Raw genomic sequence first — 19,379 nt, 5'->3', positions numbered from 1 at the left:
CTCTGAAAAGGTGGGACATTCAAGAGGTGTGTGTCATGCCCTCCTGTATGGGAACTGCTGAGTCACAGCCTGAACCTCTGATTGATCACCTGAGGTGAGCACTGAGTCAGCCATGGAGCACAGGTGAAGGCAATTCACCTGAGCTGCCAGAAGGTGTGGAGCCTGGCTGCATCCCTCCTAGACCTATTTAAGAGCTGGCTACCAGTGGGGAAGGATCTCTTCTGGAGATTGCCTCTGCTGGTGTTTTGTAGGTGAGCCCAGCATAAGGGTAAGCTTTCCATTTATTCTCTTTTGTTATCATTGTCCACTTTGCCTCACTCTCTTGATTATATTGTGATTGTAACATCTTGATATCCATTGATTATACACCTCCTCAATGAAAACATTAAAAACATCTCTCTGAACATGTTGGCCAGCCAGGAGTGGCAGAGGTTCAATTCACAGGCTGCTCCCAATAGCTCTTTCAATATCTCAGGGCAAAAGAAGCTGAAATCCAAGCATCTGTGGTTTGTTTTGCATTTTCTCTTCAAATTATCTTGTACCACAGAGGGAGAGTACCTTTTGGACCTACATTTGGGTGATCTTATCTACCATACATTTGGAACTCAGAGCAAGAAATATATTCAGTTTCAAGCAGAAATTAATCAAGAACTGCAGCTTGCCTGCCACACACATCAGGGGCAACTCATTTACTTGCAGCAGTTGCCTGGTAATAGTGTTGAACTGATAAAAGAAGGGTAATAACTAAAATTGTAAGAAAATGGATACAAAGATGTTTTCCTTTTGAATGTACTTTACTTACACTTAATGGAATCGGGAAGGAAAAAAAAACAACACGCACTTCTAACCATACCCAGACACATTACTGCTGTAATTGAAATAATCCAACATTTCTATAGCGCTGTTATAGCCGTCAAGGTAATTGCTGGTCGTGAAACTTGAAAACAGAGAAGCTATCTGAGCATAATCCTTGTTGCTGTTATTAGTAATTGCTATAGCTAGCTATTTATTACAGCAACAAAAGGGAAGGTGAAAAGTGTATTCAATTTTAGTCACATACACTGTTTGCAACACAGAAGTCAAATATATTTTATCATAAAAACAGCAGAATTCTCACTAATAGCCCTTATCTAGTAGAAAAAGAGAGAAAAGCAGTATTTCACTGTATCAAACAAATGCAAAACCAAATTTATGTTATTTGCTGTATGGGTTACAAATAGCCAGTTGGCTTATGTGACAATGTCATTTAGCATCTATTCTCTTGAAAATCAGCATGTTACAAAAATCACACACATATATAACACTCATTTGTATAACTAGCAGGATTTCTTTAAATAACAAAACTTAGACCTGAATTTCAAATACCTGTGAATTTTTTCTCCAATTACATTAGTTGTTCACTTAATTTTCATTTAGTCTTGAGCTAAAAGCAAAGGATTACATGGCAGGTATTTTACATACATATAACACTAATAATTTGCAGCACCATTTTCACTCTAGCTGTACATGGCTAGTGAGACTGCTGCTTCCTCTCTAAGCAACATTTTATTTTCATTTAGCAGAGGTAGACTCATGCTTTAAGATCCATGGTACCATTTCCAACTCGTGGTGTTGATTCCTGTAGGGATTCCCACTGTTTAAGCCATACAACTAAATCTGTTAGCTCAAATGCAGCGACAGATTCATTCTTCGTGGGATGTAATCACTCAAGGGTGAAAAATGGGCCACTGTGCATAAATATGAGTCACACACACATTATTAAAAATCAAGTCACTAAATCGATCGATGAACAAAACAGTGAAACATCACAAGAAAAGTACTTTAAAAGGGTAGCACTGTCTGAGTAGAATGAAGGTTAAACACTGCAGGGATGCAGAGACAGAAATCAGGGGGAAAAAACTGCAAAAAGCACCAGTACGACTGGGTAACTGCAGCTGTAGAATGCATCAGTATTTTATTCTCTTCACAACCCAGCAAATCCAAAACAACAATGAGCAGATGTATTTACCACTGTGGTCCATGGCACCTGGGGGATCCTGGTGTAGGTCATGGTCATGTAGATGATCAGAAAGAAGACAGTGAGGACCCAGTAAAACACAGCTACAAACATCACCCAGCCAAAGGCTGGATATAGGAAGTATTCTGTTCCAGCGATCAGAGTCCACACCAGCAGCCCTAATATCTGCAAAATTATGGAGAAGAAAGAAATCAGTTACACAGTCTTAGACTTCTTATATTTGTGCTAGGTCAAAGAACACCACCACTGCCAACCACATAGTCATCTCATGAGCAGAGCTGGGGTGCTGTACTGATCTACCTACATACAACAGTAATCTAACAAAACCACATGTAATACTAATCTAACAAAAAGGAAGAACAAATAAAACTGGTTTTGCTGCAGCAGGAGGTTGCAAAAAGAAGGGCAGAAATGATGCATCTCAGTCTTGACTTAGCCAACCTTTCTCTATTATGAGACCATACCTGTGGTGGTTTTACAGCTAGATCTCAAAAGTATTGCTCATTTTAAATAATATTTAAAAAACAAACTGAGAAAACATCATAGATAACTGTGTTTGAATTCTAGCCTACTAGCTTACATGCATTACTCTGCGGTCAGCAAGAAGCCTGTGAAGGACTGCCGGGACCTTCAGGTCCCACCTGCTACAATCATGGGTAACCAAGCACTTGGGGTCTAGGTCAAAATGGTTCATAAAACAGAAACTCTGTGGAGTGTCAAGCACTACAGATGTAAAACGAGTCTCAGGACCTTATAATAGAGGGAGCAGTACAATATCAACAGCCACCTGTAATGCTCTGCTGGACCAGGTTGGGTATATTATTGTATGCCACAGTTCTTGAAGCATTTCCAAAGTGATCGGCCATAAGAAGCAGAAATCCTAATCCATCAGTATGGGGAAAGAACCTTTCCTCTTGATCCTGAACCTGGCAATCTGTTCACGTCTGACTCAAACAAAATACATCAGCCGGGGATTTTAACATGCAGTCTTCTGTTTCCTCTAGGGTTAGCTGATCTCCAGTGCATTAAGGGAGATGCAAACAAATCAGAAGCCAAATGGATGACAAAGAGATTTGCCAAGGGGAGAAAAGCTGTGTGTTTTACAAGGTCTCCAGAGGTTATGAAATATTAAATAATTTTTTATTTTAAACCTTTCATGTATTTATATATTTAAAAGCATTTTACTGCAATCTGTTTTGGGAACTAAAATCCTTTTGTTTGAAATAAGGCTCACCTCTTTTTGCTATCTGGACTATGGTGAAATTGCCTAGCAGAGATAAGTGAGAGGAAGACAAAATTGAAGAAAACAGCACTTATTAAACAGACAACATCCAGAGCAAAACAGACTAGGAAACCTTCTATGTCAATATCTTGTCTCTGGCAGTGGTTAGTGACAGATGCCTGAAAAAGTACATAAGAATAGATGACACGGCAGTAGCATTTCCATGGTCTGTCTCCCAGGCTTTCAGGAAGCTGCTGTGGAGAGCCTTCCTGAGCCAAAGTGATATCCTTGTAGCCCTTGGGAGGGCAGTTCTGCCATAGCTCCATCTGCATCAGTGCCGGCCCCATTCCCACGCAACTTGTTGGCCATGGTACCATTTACTCTGCAATTGCAGAATTCTGTGTGTATTCATAACGATACATTTCTAAACATTACATACGAGATAAAACTATCCTGTTAAACAAGAGTTTACTACAATCTGTCCAGCTAACTTTTAGCAGCTGACACCTATTTACTTTGTCTTCAGTTCATCTTCCAAACTGCCAGACAAACAAAAATCAGCCTTCAATTTGTTGTCTTGGGCATTCACAGTATATTCCCACATAATATTCCTATTTTCATCCACTTCTACACCATGTACTCCTAAAAGAACCACAAAACTGTACAATCTTTTTGTCTTTTTAATAGAAAAAAAAAAAAACACAAAATGGTATTTTAAGGATTTTAATTTCTTTCACCATTTTTTTCCAGCTTAGCACTATCTGGAGCAGAAATTTTATGGGGAGTGACCGAGAGAACTGGGATTGTTCAGTCTGGAGAAGAGGAGGCTCAGGGGAGACCTGATAGATTTGATGCACTACAGCTGGCTTGGGCTGGGCTAACAATTCCCAATTCATTCCAGATACCAGGTGAGGGCAGCATTGCCTCACAAGAACAGTTCTGCTGGCATTAACAGGATAGTCTAAAATACAAAGTTACCGGCTCAGCAATGCTTCTGACAGTTCACTCTAATTCTAGTTCCATTCCAACCACATTTCACTAATAGCAGCAATTCGGTTAATAATGCCTTAAATTACACAAACTATACATGATTAGATTAAAAACCAACTCAATTTTAGTGCAGCAACTGCTTTCAGATTATACAATCGCGATAGGCCATTTAGCTCACAAAATGCCCTTTTCTTGTAATACAAAGATGCTTCCTGTTGTGCCCATGCTCATTAACCCAAATTTAAATTCATTATCCATAAATTATATCAATGAATAATTGGTCTCATGCTTAATAAACAGCTATTAAAGACAGATTTATCCTCTCTCTGAGTTGCCGGTACAACACCATCAAAGGAAACTTGGGAGACAAAGAAAACAGAGAAATGTAACGTCATTAAACACCTAAGAACAACAGTGTGGTTTCTGAGTGAGCTTTAAAAACAGCCAGATAACTTCAGTAGAGCAGTGTAACAGATAACTAACTTCAGCACAAATGAGATTGGTCAGAACACCTCAGCATAGGCAACCATTATTTCTGAAAATGGTAAAAACTTTGCAAGCAGCAAGTTATTAAAAAAGAAAATCCCAAAGTTACACAAGACCACTAAACCTACACAACTGCACAGTGCAACTATTCAGATGTGGACCACAGCAGTGGTAGTATTCTCAGTTAACTTTCTTCCAGCAAAACTCTAACCTGTGATTACTCTCTGTCTTTCAAGAACACTTTAATATTGAAACAGCCATACATCTTGCTTGTATCTCAAAGAACTGCTTTTAATGTGTGTTTGTAGCTCGCCTGCGTCAGTGGCAGACCAATTTGTCTAAGCAACTGAGATGCACCATGGCTTTCTCAGATTTATATTCTTTACCAGTTCTTGGTTCATATGCAGCGTAACTTTGATGGGTTGCATATTAGAGTGCCCCTGACATTTTCAGTTAGATCCAGATACTCTTACCGCATATTACTGGAGCTGACAGGCTGAAATAATATTTCAGATTTCTTGATTAGATCTGAAAAGGTCAGACCAGCTCATGGTCAACAATTCACTCTCTGTGTAGTTAAATGATATGGCAAACAGTTTTATTGCTGATGTAAACACATGCAATAAATTGATTTAAAGTTCACGCTGGCCGACAGTACCTACAAAACACCTCAGGTGTCAAAGGAACAGAGACAGCTAGACAAGTCTTTCATTATTAGCTTGTCTTTTCAGCATGTTAAATACTGAGATGGCTTCTGTGGTGTAAAAGCCTGTCTCCTAGTGTTTTGATTGTCCCTTACATTACATGTTTGCTGTTCAACAGATCAGTACAAAGTGGATGACACTCGTGCATCTGATGGAACCGAGAATACCACTTCTGCTGATTTAGTAACGAGCCTCCCTGCTGGGAATAAGGGCTATGGCTACATCCAAATGGCATCTCAATCTGCTCCTAGTGCACAGAACGTGGCAAATGAGTGACAGGTAAGCAACACTGTAAAGCAGAGACCAGCTGCAGTACCTGAGGAATGCTCACAGCCACTCAGTGTGTACACAACTAGCTTCATGGCTACAGACTGGCCAGAAGACAAGGAGAGCTCCATTCAGTAACTGGGAAAGGCCCAGATCTCATAATGCTACAGTGGATTGCTAATAGCTAAGTGTTTCATTTACTGACCGGTCAGAATATGCTTATCTAGAGTTATAGGAGCATACTGTGAGGCTGTCAAAAAGACTTTGAGAAAAGGAAGAACAAACATCAAGAAGAAAGAAGAAAACAATGCATGTGGCAGCTGATGGCGGGGGGTGCTGGCTTATCAGGCTAGCGGGGCTTCTGCAGCTGGGTCTGATATTTCAGGTTGGGTGGGAGATTTTACTCATCAGTAAATCATAAAGGCAAACAGTTTTCCCTTGTTCATTGCAGTCTATGATTTCACCTTGGATATCTCTTTTGTAATTATTTGGCTGCCAGTTGCCCAGGTATCTCCATTACTGCATTAATATGTCAAATATACTAATGCATACTTCAGCAGTTGGCAGACACCATAAAAAGGAAATAATTCTGTAGCAAAGTCCAATATTATTGAGCGTGCAAGTTTAAAATTAGATGCTTAATTGCATATTCAAACTCTTAAATAAGTGCCATAATTTATCTGCAGTGCTAAGAACTTCAGAAGTATCAGACCACATAGAGATGTGAAAAACAGAGGCTTTTAGCCTAGCAGATGAGATGCATCTCGTCTCATGTTGCTGGTACAAGCAAGCAAGAAATAAGAGTGAGCTTCAATCTGTGCATCTGGTTTCGCTTTCAGAGGCAGCCTGAAAACTGCAGAACTGAGTTTGTACTTGCAAACTATATTCTAAAAGCCCATGATGTTTTCTGTGACACTGTTCTGGTGATGTTAATGTTGCAAATCTGCAGTGTTCATCCCGACTGGTTAACACAGTAACACAGTTTTACAACAGCATATGCATCCCTTTCAAAGAAAAAAGAAGGCTCACTGTGGTAGAACTGGCAGGGAGAAAAACCCCAGGCCTGTCTCATTTCATGAAGTAAAAACTATGTGGCATGCTTGCCTGAAGCTTTCTGTATTTATCCTAGAGATGCTTTCCAAGACCATTTCGGTTAGCCGTATGCCTAAGTATTGTAGGATTTATGCAGCATTGCTACTGGCTGAGATGGAAATGACAGGAGGAGAGACGTGCATTTGCAGAAACAGTTTTCTTCCATACTCAAGGCACCTAAATATGGACAGGCTCCAGCAAACAGAAAGCAAGACGTCTTGCATCTCCTTCCTAAGAAAGCAGATTTACTACCAGAACAAAGAGAAACCACTCTATATTACTGCACATCTTTATTTCACTCTTAAATCACAATCTAGGAGCTACCTCAGCAGCCTATGAATGTCTCACCCTCAGCCTTTTCTTCCCTAGGCTACTCTCAGCCTGCAAAAAAAAACCAACCAGGGAGTCTGCAAGCAAGGAGAGCACAAACACTTCTTGCACACCAAAATGAAGGATCGAATACCCTGACTCAAACTGTCCCAGAAGGGAGGTAGGGTGAAAAGATAATGAAAGAGAAAAAAAGGAGAAAAAAGGGTATTCCTTCCCTATTGTTCCTATAAAATATAGCCAGGACAGTCAGTTATCATAATAGGAAGATTTATTTGCCCTATACTTGATGGATGCAGAATGATTTTTTTTCTTCTTGCCAGGACTACATGAAATAAGTGTTTGCACTGCATTTAAACAATCTCTTTAATTGGGGTTTTTGAGCTCCCACACAATACATGAAGCCATATCCATCAATTCTGTCCACTGCCACTAGAGGGAGAAAAGCCACTGCTTTTGTAGAAAAACGTTTCATGATCCCTCATGCGTTCCAGATGACCACTGGCAGCGGGCGATTGATTTCCCTGCCCAAGAATCACCTGTCCAAAGATAAAGAATGGTGGTGGGGAAGAGATGGAGCAAGATACCGAAATTACTCTCAGGGCCCCCTAATACTAAGGGTGCCATTTGCATCCAGTATCCAAACGCAGCAGCCTGGAAGTGTGCTCTCAAATAAAGCCAAGAGCTTGGTTGAGTCATATGGAACAGTATGACAGAGCTTTCAGTCAATTAGAGAGCATGCAGAATGACTTTGATAGTTTAATTCCATACTGACCATAATGCACACAACAACAAAACCAAATGTAAATTCAGCTACAAACTACTCAAAATGGGGCTCATTTATTTGTTTTACTTACAGAAAAAAAAGGAAAAAAACAACACTTGTATTTTAAAATCATATTTTAGAGTCCATGGAGGAAGAAAGACTAAGAAAAAAATGTGGTGAAAGCACACGAACAGCAGATAAATGAAATTCCTGTCCAGACTGAAGTACAGCTCAACAATCGCTTTAGCTTAATGCTGGCAAATCTTGTTTTGTGTTTGGTCAGAAGAAAAGGTGACTCATATTTGGCTACATTTTACAGAAATGCAAGAGCCTTGCTGAACTACCTTTGAAATGTCAAGCCCATGTTAATTCTTGTACTTTGTAATAATCTAAGCAATACACTGTCTTAGCCTGACTTATGTCTGTTTCAGTTGCAAGCACTTTTTTAACATGAAACACTACATCAGGTTGACATCAGCCAGTCACTGCCCTTCTTGTTACTGATAACACTGCATTGGAAGTATTTATTTTGCTGAGATCTCCTCAGTGAAGGAAAGGTCTGAAGTCCACCCAGGCTGTCTTCTTTTGTGACAGCTCTGTGCAATAAACTCTGCTTCTATAGACAAAAATCCTTTGAATTCCTATAGTTTCACAGGTTGTACATCAAATGAAAACAGGCTGCTGTGTTTCTGTTGAGAGTTTTTCAGGGCTTGTCATTCCTAACAGAATTCAGAAAGCCACAGTCCTTGCAGAAACATCCAACTGGTCATAATGGACACACGCAGAAAGTATTTTATGATTTATGAAGTACCGCTCTTAAGCATCAAACTTGGCCTTAGCTATGGAACTCTGTCCTATGTTTGAAAATGTTTCTATTCATAACAAAAAGGTGGAAAATTGAGCCCCTTCTAAAGAAATTTCTGAAAACTGTCAGATTAGTTTTAATATTATTTTTACGCAATCTTCAAACTTTCTGTCACACTTTTGGCTCCATAGCAGCAACAGCAAGCACCCCTCGTGAAAGTGAGGGCTTGAAATGCTGGCAACACTCACCATTACTGGAAAGTAGAAATCTCTCACAGAGTTGTTTTTTAGGACAGCTTTCACTAGAAAGGAAATCATGGGATGTGGAAAGTGTCCAAACATGCTCCAGAAGTATGTTTTCCCTACAGTGAACTCTTACTTAGGAGCTTAGGCCAAACCTTCCTACAAACCACACAGAAAACCTGTAGATCCAGGATTGAAATTGTTTAAACTGATGCTCACTGGAGGAGATTTCATTCAATAGGGAGGGTGGGATGGTCATTTCGCATTGAGAACTCAAAGACCTTCAAGAACAGACAGACAGACCTCTAATGGCTTTCCCACAGCTCCAAACAGCAAGGAAGTCTTCCGTCAGTAGCTCCAATTCCCTAGGAAAGAGCCCCAAACCACCTTCATCTACAGAACAAGGGCCAGACCTGCTCACACCTGAGTCAGTAGAGAAGAGCCAGTTCTGATAATTAGTATATGTTGCTCATTGGCCAGATCAGTCACATGGTGAAGATGTACTTACTTAGCTAAAGCTGAGTAAATGTGTAAATAAGGATATGGGATTGACATTACAGCATGAGGATGAGCCACCTTGCAAGAGTGCCCAAGAAACTGTAAAGTCTCACTGGGAGGAACTGCGAGAGGGAAGCACACACTGGCTGGCACATAAAGCATCAAGTTGGAAACACTCTTCTGAACAGAATGGGTGTTGCTATGCTGCAGCACTTACTGGGCATAAAATCAATAGGACCTCAGCACACCCCGATTTAATGTTGATTTAAGATGCCAACTCAGATGAATAAATCACATGGCACTCCTGTTCTCACCTTCATAGATGAGATCACTGACTCTGCTGCAACTCATCAACTCATATATGAAGAACCTACAATATGGTGCTACAGCTCACTGCAACCAACAGCTGAGGAAAAGAACTCAGGAGGGGCAGAGTAAAGAAATTGTCCTGTCCATCCCAGCAGCACACTACAATACCGAGCTCTTGCTTCATCTGAGAAACATGCAAGGAATGTGTGAGACTGGAGCTAACGCCGCTCATGCAGACCAAAAAGAAAGAGTGAATGAAAACAACTGAAGATGTTCTCTGGAAAACACATCCCATCCCATAACCATCAAATTTGTGCAAATAAAAAAGGGTTTGCTACATTTACCAAGACATTTTTTTTGTGGAAAAATTATTGGAGGCAGGATAGTGAATATTCATAAATATTATATATCATAAATAGACAAAACAAAAAATTGAGCTTGGGTTATAATTTTTTCCATGTAATCCAAAAAAAAGCAAAAAAAAAAAAAAAAAAAAAAAAAAAAAAAGCATTAGAAACTGTTAGAAATTGAATAGAATAACAAAAACTCCAACAAATAGTACACCTCACTGTTCTTTACAAATCAGTAGTGTACCTGCACATTGGAAATGTCCTGTTGATACAGGCTGGTTTAGCAGTAGGGATCAGTATTTAAGTTTAAGGACCAATATACTGGTTTAGCAAAAGGAATCAATGAGTGCTTGTTCTAAAACTTTCCATTGTAACTGCTTGGTGTGTGAACAGCCTTATTTTTCTCAACGATTCTGCTTCACAGGAACACTGGAGTCACAATAGACGACTTTTATCTTTGCTGGTACATGGACTTCTTCCTTGGATTTCACATATACTGTTTTGAATTAGAGTGCACTACGATAGAAAGTTGCTCATATGGCCTAAGAAGTAATGGAAATTTGCCAAACTGGGGAAAAACAGCAAAAGGCCAGCCAAATGTCACTGTGATGAAGCTGATAGAGAAATAAAGGGGAGGAAGAAGTTGGTCGTACGGTTACCTTAGATACAACTGTGCATGCCCAGAAGGATACTGGCATATATTAATGAGTTCTTGAAGAAGAAAGAATATGTATGTCAATGTATTATATTTGTATGTCTTAACTGTTTAAATGTAGAACTTGAACTCTGCGAGCGCGTGCTTGATTTGTTGTCTCCTGGTACATACTGTGAGGAATAAGGGAATACCACTTTCTAACACCACGCTGAAATCAGAGAGTTTTCTTCCCAGATTTCAGATGACACTGTTCATCCCTCTCTCCCATTTCTAAAATGATTCAGTAGGCTTAAGCAAGGCACCAAGAATGGCTCCTGCAAGAAATGAAATTTAAAGCTGGAAAAAGATGACTTCTAATTTTCTGTTCGAGACAGAAGGAGGATGTGACAGAAGTCTGCAGTGCTGGGTGGCATAAAGGGAGCAAGGAGTGGGCTAGGCCTCACAACAGAAGAAGCAGCCAGCTAAACTATCAGATAGAAAGCTGAAAAAACAAGCAGAAGTGGTATTGCAAATAAAACAGAAAACAAACAAAATAACACAACCCAACAGTAACAAAAAACCAAAATCTGATAAATAGCCAAATTGTGGAATTCACTGTCACAGGATATAATGGAAATCAGAAATAAGAGAGTTTTAGAAAACATACAAACTCCTAGAAGCCAGGCTAGCCCATGGCTATTACCTGTATACATGACATTCAACACACAACTCTCAGCTCTGGAAATTCCTACATGCACAACTTGTCAGAAGTCACTAAACTACCATGGAAGGCTCTTGCTCTGTGAGCTCCCCTTCTCACACTCCCTCATAGGTTTCCAATATTACTGATTATTAGAGACAGATTAGCAGATCAAACAGCCCAATGATCCTATCCATTACAACCACCATGATGCGCTGCTGGTTTAATTGGCTTTGCTTCCCTGCAGGATACCCTGGCAACTGAGCGCTGGAAGCTGCAGAAGTTTTGGCAGACTAGGATGAGACAGCCACACAACACATCAACACAACATGTTTTTTTTAATGTAGGGCTATGAGGAATGACCTCACACACTAGCAAAAAAACTGGCCTGAAAGATACCTTTACCAAATCTATCGTCTCAGCAGAACTCTGGTTGATCATTAACAAGTCATTAAAATGTGTACAAAGCATAAAGATTGGTCCATGTCCCAGGGCACTTTCCACATTAAAGGCTTTAAGGTTTTTGTGGGCTGCATTTGGGAGCGCACATCTGCTTACCAGTTGCCTACCAATGCCTGTAAATCCCAGCTTAACACTTATGTTTTGCCTGAGGAATGACACACACAGGGTTTATACAGGTAATGCACTTTGCCATGCATTACACATGCATTAATTAACTCGTAACATTCTTGCTAGCTATCATTTTATCTATAGAAGCAGCCAGGTCTTTGATGACAATGCTCCTTTATTTGACAAAAATACATTTTTATGCAGGAGACAGCATGATGGATCTTTCCCAGGTCAGTCAGGAGAAAGACCGGAGGTCAGCTTCTCTCCTAAGGCACACAGAGGTGTTGCATTTGACCAGCAAAGCACTGCTTCGTGCTATCAGCCGCTCCATCAGTGGCACGGTTTAATGCAAAAATAAAGAGGGGTGGTGCAAAACCTTACTGCAGACAAGCAGCCTGCCTTAAAAAGCACTTACTTCTCTAGAAGGGCACTCGGTGAAACAGTGGGAAGGCAATGACCTCCACAGTGCTTAATCTCTAAACCTGACCTCGGCCAAGGAGACTGCCTGGCCTCCTCTCCAGCAATCATGATAGATGGGAATAAAAGGGAAGGCGCTGCTCCCTCTTCCTGTATGGCACCACCTTCACGTCCATGAGAAACACCTTCCTATTGTTCACTAATGCCTCTGATGTGAAATTCACCTTTTACAGTCTGCGCAGCTTCCTGACAGTGCTGGGAGAAGCGGTGCTGCTAGGGCCAACGCCACGGGCTGCAGCTGACGGCATCGCGCGTCTCCAGGCATTGTTCACTGCAATTCCTGCCGTGCTTTGCCCTTCAACAGCAGACACAAAAAATGTAAGAGTATATTAGATCCAAACACGAAAGGATTTGCTTTTTCAGGTGTTCTAGGAAGGAATTTTCACTTGGTGATGTTTTTGAGTATGAACTTCAAAGTTCTAAAGCAAAACAGTCACAAAGAAACACACACTACTGGAAGGCACTGATATTCCTCTGTTTCCTAAAGGTTCCTTTTGTGCTTCTTAAGAAACAGCACACTTGATGATCCAAACACCTTCAGTTTTAAAACTAGCAGATAAGTGCCATGCTTTGATCATTTTTTCTTTCTAAAACTCTTATTATAAACCATCAGAATAGGCAAAACAACAAGGTTAAGTGTTCTTGTATTTAACATGCAAATATTAATGCATTTTGGAGCTCTGAGTAGAAGCTGTAGCTGATTTCTCTGAGGAATAACGTTCACAAATAGGTCTTTTAAATTGCCCTGGTCCCATACAAGCAGTACAGAAGGAAAAACGCAGCTCATGTGAGCCATAAGGATAATTCATGGAGCTGATTTCTCACGAGTTCTATCATCAAATCCGTGTGACGCCTGAACATCTCCATGCTGATATTAATTTAAAAATATCTGTACGAAATTATAGATATTACAGATTTGAGAGCTGACATCAGTAGCAAACATCAAGTACTTACGCGGAAGAAGTTAAAACAGCCTTGCAGGGTTTCCTTGCTGCAATTTAAGGTTCAAAACAAACCTAAGCACAAAAACTGGGACACCGTACTGTCACGTTGTTTTTTAATTCCTGTTTTGAGATTTGAAGTTGAGATTCGACAAGGCAGGGAATTTCTGCGGATGCAAAATCTCATCTTGAGACAGAAAGGGTTTCAGGAGTACCAGTGCATTTATAACTGCAGGATAGGGTCTGCCCCCACCTTCCTCCAAAAGCAGATTTTCAGTTGGGATTTTTTGGATGCCAAGCTCAACATACTACCTTTTGTTTGTGCTAATTTATTGTTTTTTAACATTAGTTCACAAAGATACAGGAGTTTTTCTGAGAGAGGCTGCAGACTTTAAAGGCAAGTAGTCAAGATATACTTCCAGTGTTAAAGACCATGGTACAGCCCCGGTGCTCTGGCGTTATGTCTCCTATATAAAGCACCCATACAAGTGAGTGTGCAGGCTTAGCTTGTTGCATACACTGAGTGCATGTTTGTCTTTGGTGCTATCAGGAAGTGCATTCTAAGGAAATGACAACCCTTCCTCAGAAAAATTAGAATGAAAGACTGTTAGCTTCAGTAATCTCTAAATGCCAGAAATCTCCTTTTCTTGTTCTCTTTTATTATGATTTAAACAAGGAAAAAAAGCTCATAAGTGAATTTTGAGCTTAGAAAACAGATGACCATATATGTCTGCCTGAACATTGTGTTTTCCCCATTATAGCTATTTATTGTCATTATTTTTATTAGTATATCATTGTTTCTTCAGGACCATAACGGTAGGAAGTTTTGTTCTTTTGTTTCATATAAATGAAAAAAGCTTGAGGTATTTTTTTGTTCTTCTACCTTGCCCTTAACTCTTTTTCTGCATACAGACTTTTCCATAAGAAGAAGCTTTATAATACTTGATCTTCCTCTCTCCCTTCATCCTCTAAAAAAGTTCAAGCTCCCTGGGCTAGAAAAATACTGGTTTCCCAAAGCAATGATTTGTGTACATTATTTTTCAGATTTGGTGCCCGTGCACAAGTTAAACACACCCACTCACAAAGAAAGTCACCCTGCCCTCTTTGAACATTAATAAGGTGAACTATTTTTAAATGTGAATTCCTAACCGTGGTTACTTATGAATTAGGACTGATTATTTATGTAGAGCACTTTGTTTAAATGGTGTCTACTTTCTTCGGGAGAACAATGCAGTGTACAGCTGCTTTATTAATAATGTCATTGGCTCTTTGTTGCTATTTTTACATTTCCATCTTCCTGTTAGGCCATGTAAATAGAGCTGCCTATAATTAGCGGACGCACAGCATTGTTTCACAAACCCTAACTGCTACATTACAATAGAAAACTCATTACTTCTTTGGAAATAATTTTACTTCATAGTTACGAGGCTGTATGACTGTGTGTAATATGGTGCAGTGGGAAAAACAAAGAGAATATCTGCTAAGAAAGCCTATTGCTGCATTCCGTTTCTACTCAAAGATCAGCAACACCTTAAATGCTTTTTCTCAATTTTATTTTTAGAATGAAACTATTTTTTCATTTCCAGCTGGACACATAGAGATTGGTTTTATAAAACAAGAAATTTAGCTCCCTGTGAGAGGAAGTCCTCCAATCACCAGAAGCTGAAGCAGTTCCCCTTTGCCTGACCAACTGTAGACATGAAAATGAGCCTGCGTACAAATTTGCTGTATTTCTTGACTATGTCAATATCTAGACCTGTATATAAATGTCCAACCCCAGGAACCATTATCCATGTTTTTAGGTAAGGACTCAGGATTTTACAAAGACCAAATCACACACTGTAGAAGCACCTCCCTGAAAAATCCTTTTTCTTACCTGAGAAAACTGTTTTCCTTCTTGAATGTATTTTGCATATAATGTGACAACACAGAAGAACAGCATGCTTACGTATATTTTATATTTGCACACCATTTTCTGGAAGCATTTCCGTTCATGTAGTTCACATTCAGACCTTTATGGCCACATGGGCATCGCACAAAGAATTCAACCTACAGAATTCTCTTTGGAAAGAGATGTCTTAATGAAGACATTGCACATGATAGGATTAATGTTATAGAATCATGGTATCACAGAATCACCAAGGTTGGAAAAGCCCTCTCATATCACCTAGTCCACCCATCAGCCCATTTCCCCCATGCCCACTGAGCACGTCCCTCAGTGCCACATCCATCAGCACCTCCAGGGCCGGTGCCTGCACCACCTCCCTGGGCAGCCTGTGCCACTGCATCACTGCTCTTTGTCAGAAGAAATCTTTCCTAGTATCCAGTTTTCTCTCTAAATAAGCTGCCATACTGCCAATTGCACTAATTGCTGAAAACCTCAGCCTCACTTCAATCTGAATTTGTCTAATGTCACTTTCCAGGTATGTCCTTTTTCACATCTCTGTTAGTGCTGATAAATTAAATATATTTTTGTACTGAAAGCTGTGTTTATAAGTCAATGAGACACAACTGAAGGAGAATCATAAATTTAGGTGTGAGTTTTCCTTATTATCAGTAGCAGTAGAAAAGGGTTTTCTATGAAGGAATCAGGGACAGGGAATATACAAAATTTTCAGACAAGTCCTATTTAGGAGCCATTATCACTCTTCTACAGTTAATATTCACAGAGCAGTTTGGGGCGCAAAAGCAACTTTAAGATGAGCAATTCTAAACAAGTGAAAATATTAATGCCAAAGGCAGAAAATTAATTGGACAAACTTGAAAACAGACACTGTGGATCAGACATACTCTTGGAGCAGTCCTTGTCACCTTGCTCCACCAGCTCATTTTTTAGATTCTGCAGAAAAAAGCCCGCAAGCTTGAAGGGCTTCCCACAACGAGCCTGCTTCTTGTGATAAATACTCAAGTGGTGCATGCAGCATTGGAGAACAAAGTAAAAAAGCTCCACAGGATACCTGACACTTGAAATTCAAACTACCAAAGTCATAAATTAAGTATATATATGCCTGCATGTGAGCGAGGGTGTAATGTTCCCCCAACTGCTTCAATGGGCTTTCTGTAAACAAAGAACAAAACAACTGGCTGCAAACTTCAGCTTTCTAGTGCAAGGAAAGCAAGTTTCCAATCAAGAAAAAAAACCTTCATGGCCTGAAGACACTGGCTTATTCAGATTTAAATAAGTGACCAGAGATGATTTAATGCCCCTCATGTCTACTTTACTTTCCTGACAGAGGTTGCTGCCCCACAAGGGTGACAGCTGCACACAAAGCTGCTCATGAATTACTGCACACTGCTGCTCAGCATACTCAAGGTAAACAAATCACTGGTTTGGGTTATGGCTGCACACTGAACTGTGAGCAGCAGCCAACAGCATGGCACAGAGAACTTTTAAACTTTCTGCATGACAGAGCTACCAGCCTGGAGTTGGAGCTTCTGAATTTTCCTCCTGTAGTACATGAACAGAAAAATCAAGAAACGTTCAAGAACAACGAGCCCTTCTTGGCTGTTGCTCTCCCTGTAGGCATTTATGCCTCACTCTCCCCAAAAGAAAGCTAATAACCCTTGAGTTTTATGCATATTCAACTCCATTACTGTCTCTAAATCATATTTTCCAACAGAGACTTCAAGACCTCTGCAAACCGCTTGGGTTATCATGGATTAATACATAACTCCCCAACCTTTTGGCTTGCCTGGGCCACACTGAATGAAGAGGAATTGTCTTGGGCTGCATAAGTTGCTCCTAAAGTAATATCTCTTATTTATTTCCATGGAAACCACAGCACAGTAACACTATTTGATAGAGCAAATTCTCAGCTACAAAACACCGTTTCTCAACACAGTCACCACCATTAGCTATGCATTTTCTCCAGCAATGAAGGAGGTGGTGACTTACTGTTGCCACTGCTGGAACACACCACCCCCCACCTCACTGTGCCACCATCCACTATTTGGTCCTCACAGACATTCGCCAGGTGCTGATGAATGTCAATGGGCACCATTTTTTTCCGCATGGAGGAATTCAGTTCCACCCTTCTACTTCATACACACTTCCATGTCAGATGCCATTCTGTCAGACTGCCCCTCTGCTGCCATCTGTCACAAGGCAACAACACGTAGTGGGATACTGGTGGGAAGGTTAAGCCTCTGCTGCCAACATGTACCACCAACATCTGCATCTGACATCTTGGGCCAATGTAATGAAATAGCAGGCATTACTTTCAGAGCAACCCTCATAAAATACACAATATTACTAATGTATACGTAACAAAACACCTTAATTTCTAATATTTTTCTTAAAATGTTAATATAGAGAGGAACAAAACCATAAATCCAGTGGGATATTTGAACATGTTTTTGTGACACTAATGCATCAATCAGGTTTAGCGGCAGTGGCTGCAGTTCTTATTAAGCTCTCAAGGTGTTCTTTGGAGATTTTTGATGAAATTTTTCTCTTCCTATGCTTCATCCTTGAAAACAGTTGCTCACAAATGTGCGTGCTGCCAAAAAGTGATGACATGAATAAAGTGTGATTGTAAAGCAAAGGATATTTTTCTCTGTTCAGATAAGGATTATGAAAGACTGGCAAAGAGACATGATCAGATTTTTGAGTATCTGATTGCAACTCTCTATGATCCATTTGAAAATTTCCAGTCATGTATTTACGTGGACTGAAAATGGTGTCACAAACATAAATTGACGATTTTTGTTTTTTTGCAGTCTTGAAACCTGTTCTCAAATTCCTTCATCAAAACAGAAAGAACGACTGTGTATTTTTCACTGTTCAGAGCACTGTATCTAGCCAGTGTATCACGATGCATACAACTATCTGCCATCTCTTGAGTCAGCTCTGCACAGCACTGCTCTCCTCGTGCGCTGATTTCAGCCAGCACAGGGTTAATAGGGCACCTGTCGTTTGGTTGTTACTGATTGATGGGTGCATGCCTGGGACCAATCTGTAGTGAAGAGCCACCCCCCTTTATAGCATGGGCCTTGGCCATGCCACATTGCCAGCCATGCTGCGCTATGGGTTGGACATGCCTGATTTAGTGGAACCCCCATGCCTGGGTAATTACAAGTCACAGTGGAAAGTATTCCTTCTACACTGACCTTCCTGCTCCTCTGCAGGCACAGCACTTTCCTTTGGACAGGCATGCTGTTAGCCTGCAGACCAGTACAACTCCCAAAGATATCAGCAAAGAGTGCTCACCTTCCCAGCACAGATTGGAATTTTGTTCCAAAGAAGACAAGCCAATCTCCTCATCCTGAGACCCAAATAAATCTAAACAAAATACAAGCACTGCATGCTTGCTCTCCAGCCTGCCTTACCCTCTCACCCTCACCCATCACTGATGCTGAGGCAGAAAGTCAAGAACACGTGACTACGCCTCAAGTCATGGCTCCAAGCATAGCACAGATTAAACTGTGTGAGGAAAGGACACTACCAGCCACCGGTGGAGAAGTCCATCTCAGATCACAGCTTGTGGTTTAGGGACATAGGAGTGGGGTCCGTCTCTGTCTTGGTGCAGACGGCCATGAACAGCAGGCAGCTGGTGGTACCAATTCCCATAAGTGCAGCAACCGACTTCACTGCGAGCTGTCTGCATTTGACCTGTTCAGTAACAGCAAGTGATACAGCGTGCATGCCACATTACAAGGGAGAGAGCTCAACATAATGCAACAACAGCCAAGGAGCCGAGGGGGTTACAGGCTGAAGCTTTGCTCTAGTTGCAGGCTCTGTTCCCATCCCAGCAGCTCTTCTGGAAAATGAGAGCCTTTTCCTGTAGTTTTGTTTAAATTACAACATCCCCAGTATATACAACCAACTAAGTGATATTTACTGAGCTCACTTCCACACCTTTCCCCTTTCCCTTGCCTCATATTCAGACCACAGCTTTCTTTCCAGTATTTTCATCCCAATGATTACAGTAGAGCAGATACAATAAGGAGGTCTTACCACTCTTTGTGATTATTTCAGCTATC

General features: G+C 40.6%; 1 protein-coding gene and 1 long non-coding RNA gene across 2 annotated transcripts in view; one reads left to right on the top strand and one right to left on the bottom strand.

Annotated features, from left to right (window-relative positions):
• Window positions 1-19,379, bottom strand: part of CMTM8 (CKLF like MARVEL transmembrane domain containing 8) — a 36,444-nt gene that overhangs the window by 6,020 nt on the left and 11,045 nt on the right. Inside the window, exon 2 of the mRNA XM_052695942.1 lies at window positions 2,009-2,182. Within this exon, the coding sequence (XP_052551902.1) occupies window positions 2,009-2,182 (174 nt within the window). The remainder of the gene's footprint in view (window positions 1-2,008; window positions 2,183-19,379) is intronic.
• Window positions 3,811-10,121, top strand: LOC128086907 (uncharacterized). The gene is made up of 3 exons (XR_008209582.1): window positions 3,811-4,147; window positions 5,538-5,698; window positions 7,148-10,121. It is a non-coding gene; the product is annotated as an uncharacterized LOC128086907 (long non-coding RNA).

The sequence above is a fragment of the Tympanuchus pallidicinctus genome, unplaced genomic scaffold (assembly GCF_026119805.1).
Source record: "Tympanuchus pallidicinctus isolate F22 unplaced genomic scaffold, pur_lepc_1.0 scaffold3, whole genome shotgun sequence".
NCBI lineage: Eukaryota > Metazoa > Chordata > Aves > Galliformes > Phasianidae > Tympanuchus > Tympanuchus pallidicinctus.
The sequence above is the reverse complement of the archived record's forward strand: the minus strand, read 5'-3'. Positions and strand labels throughout refer to the sequence as shown.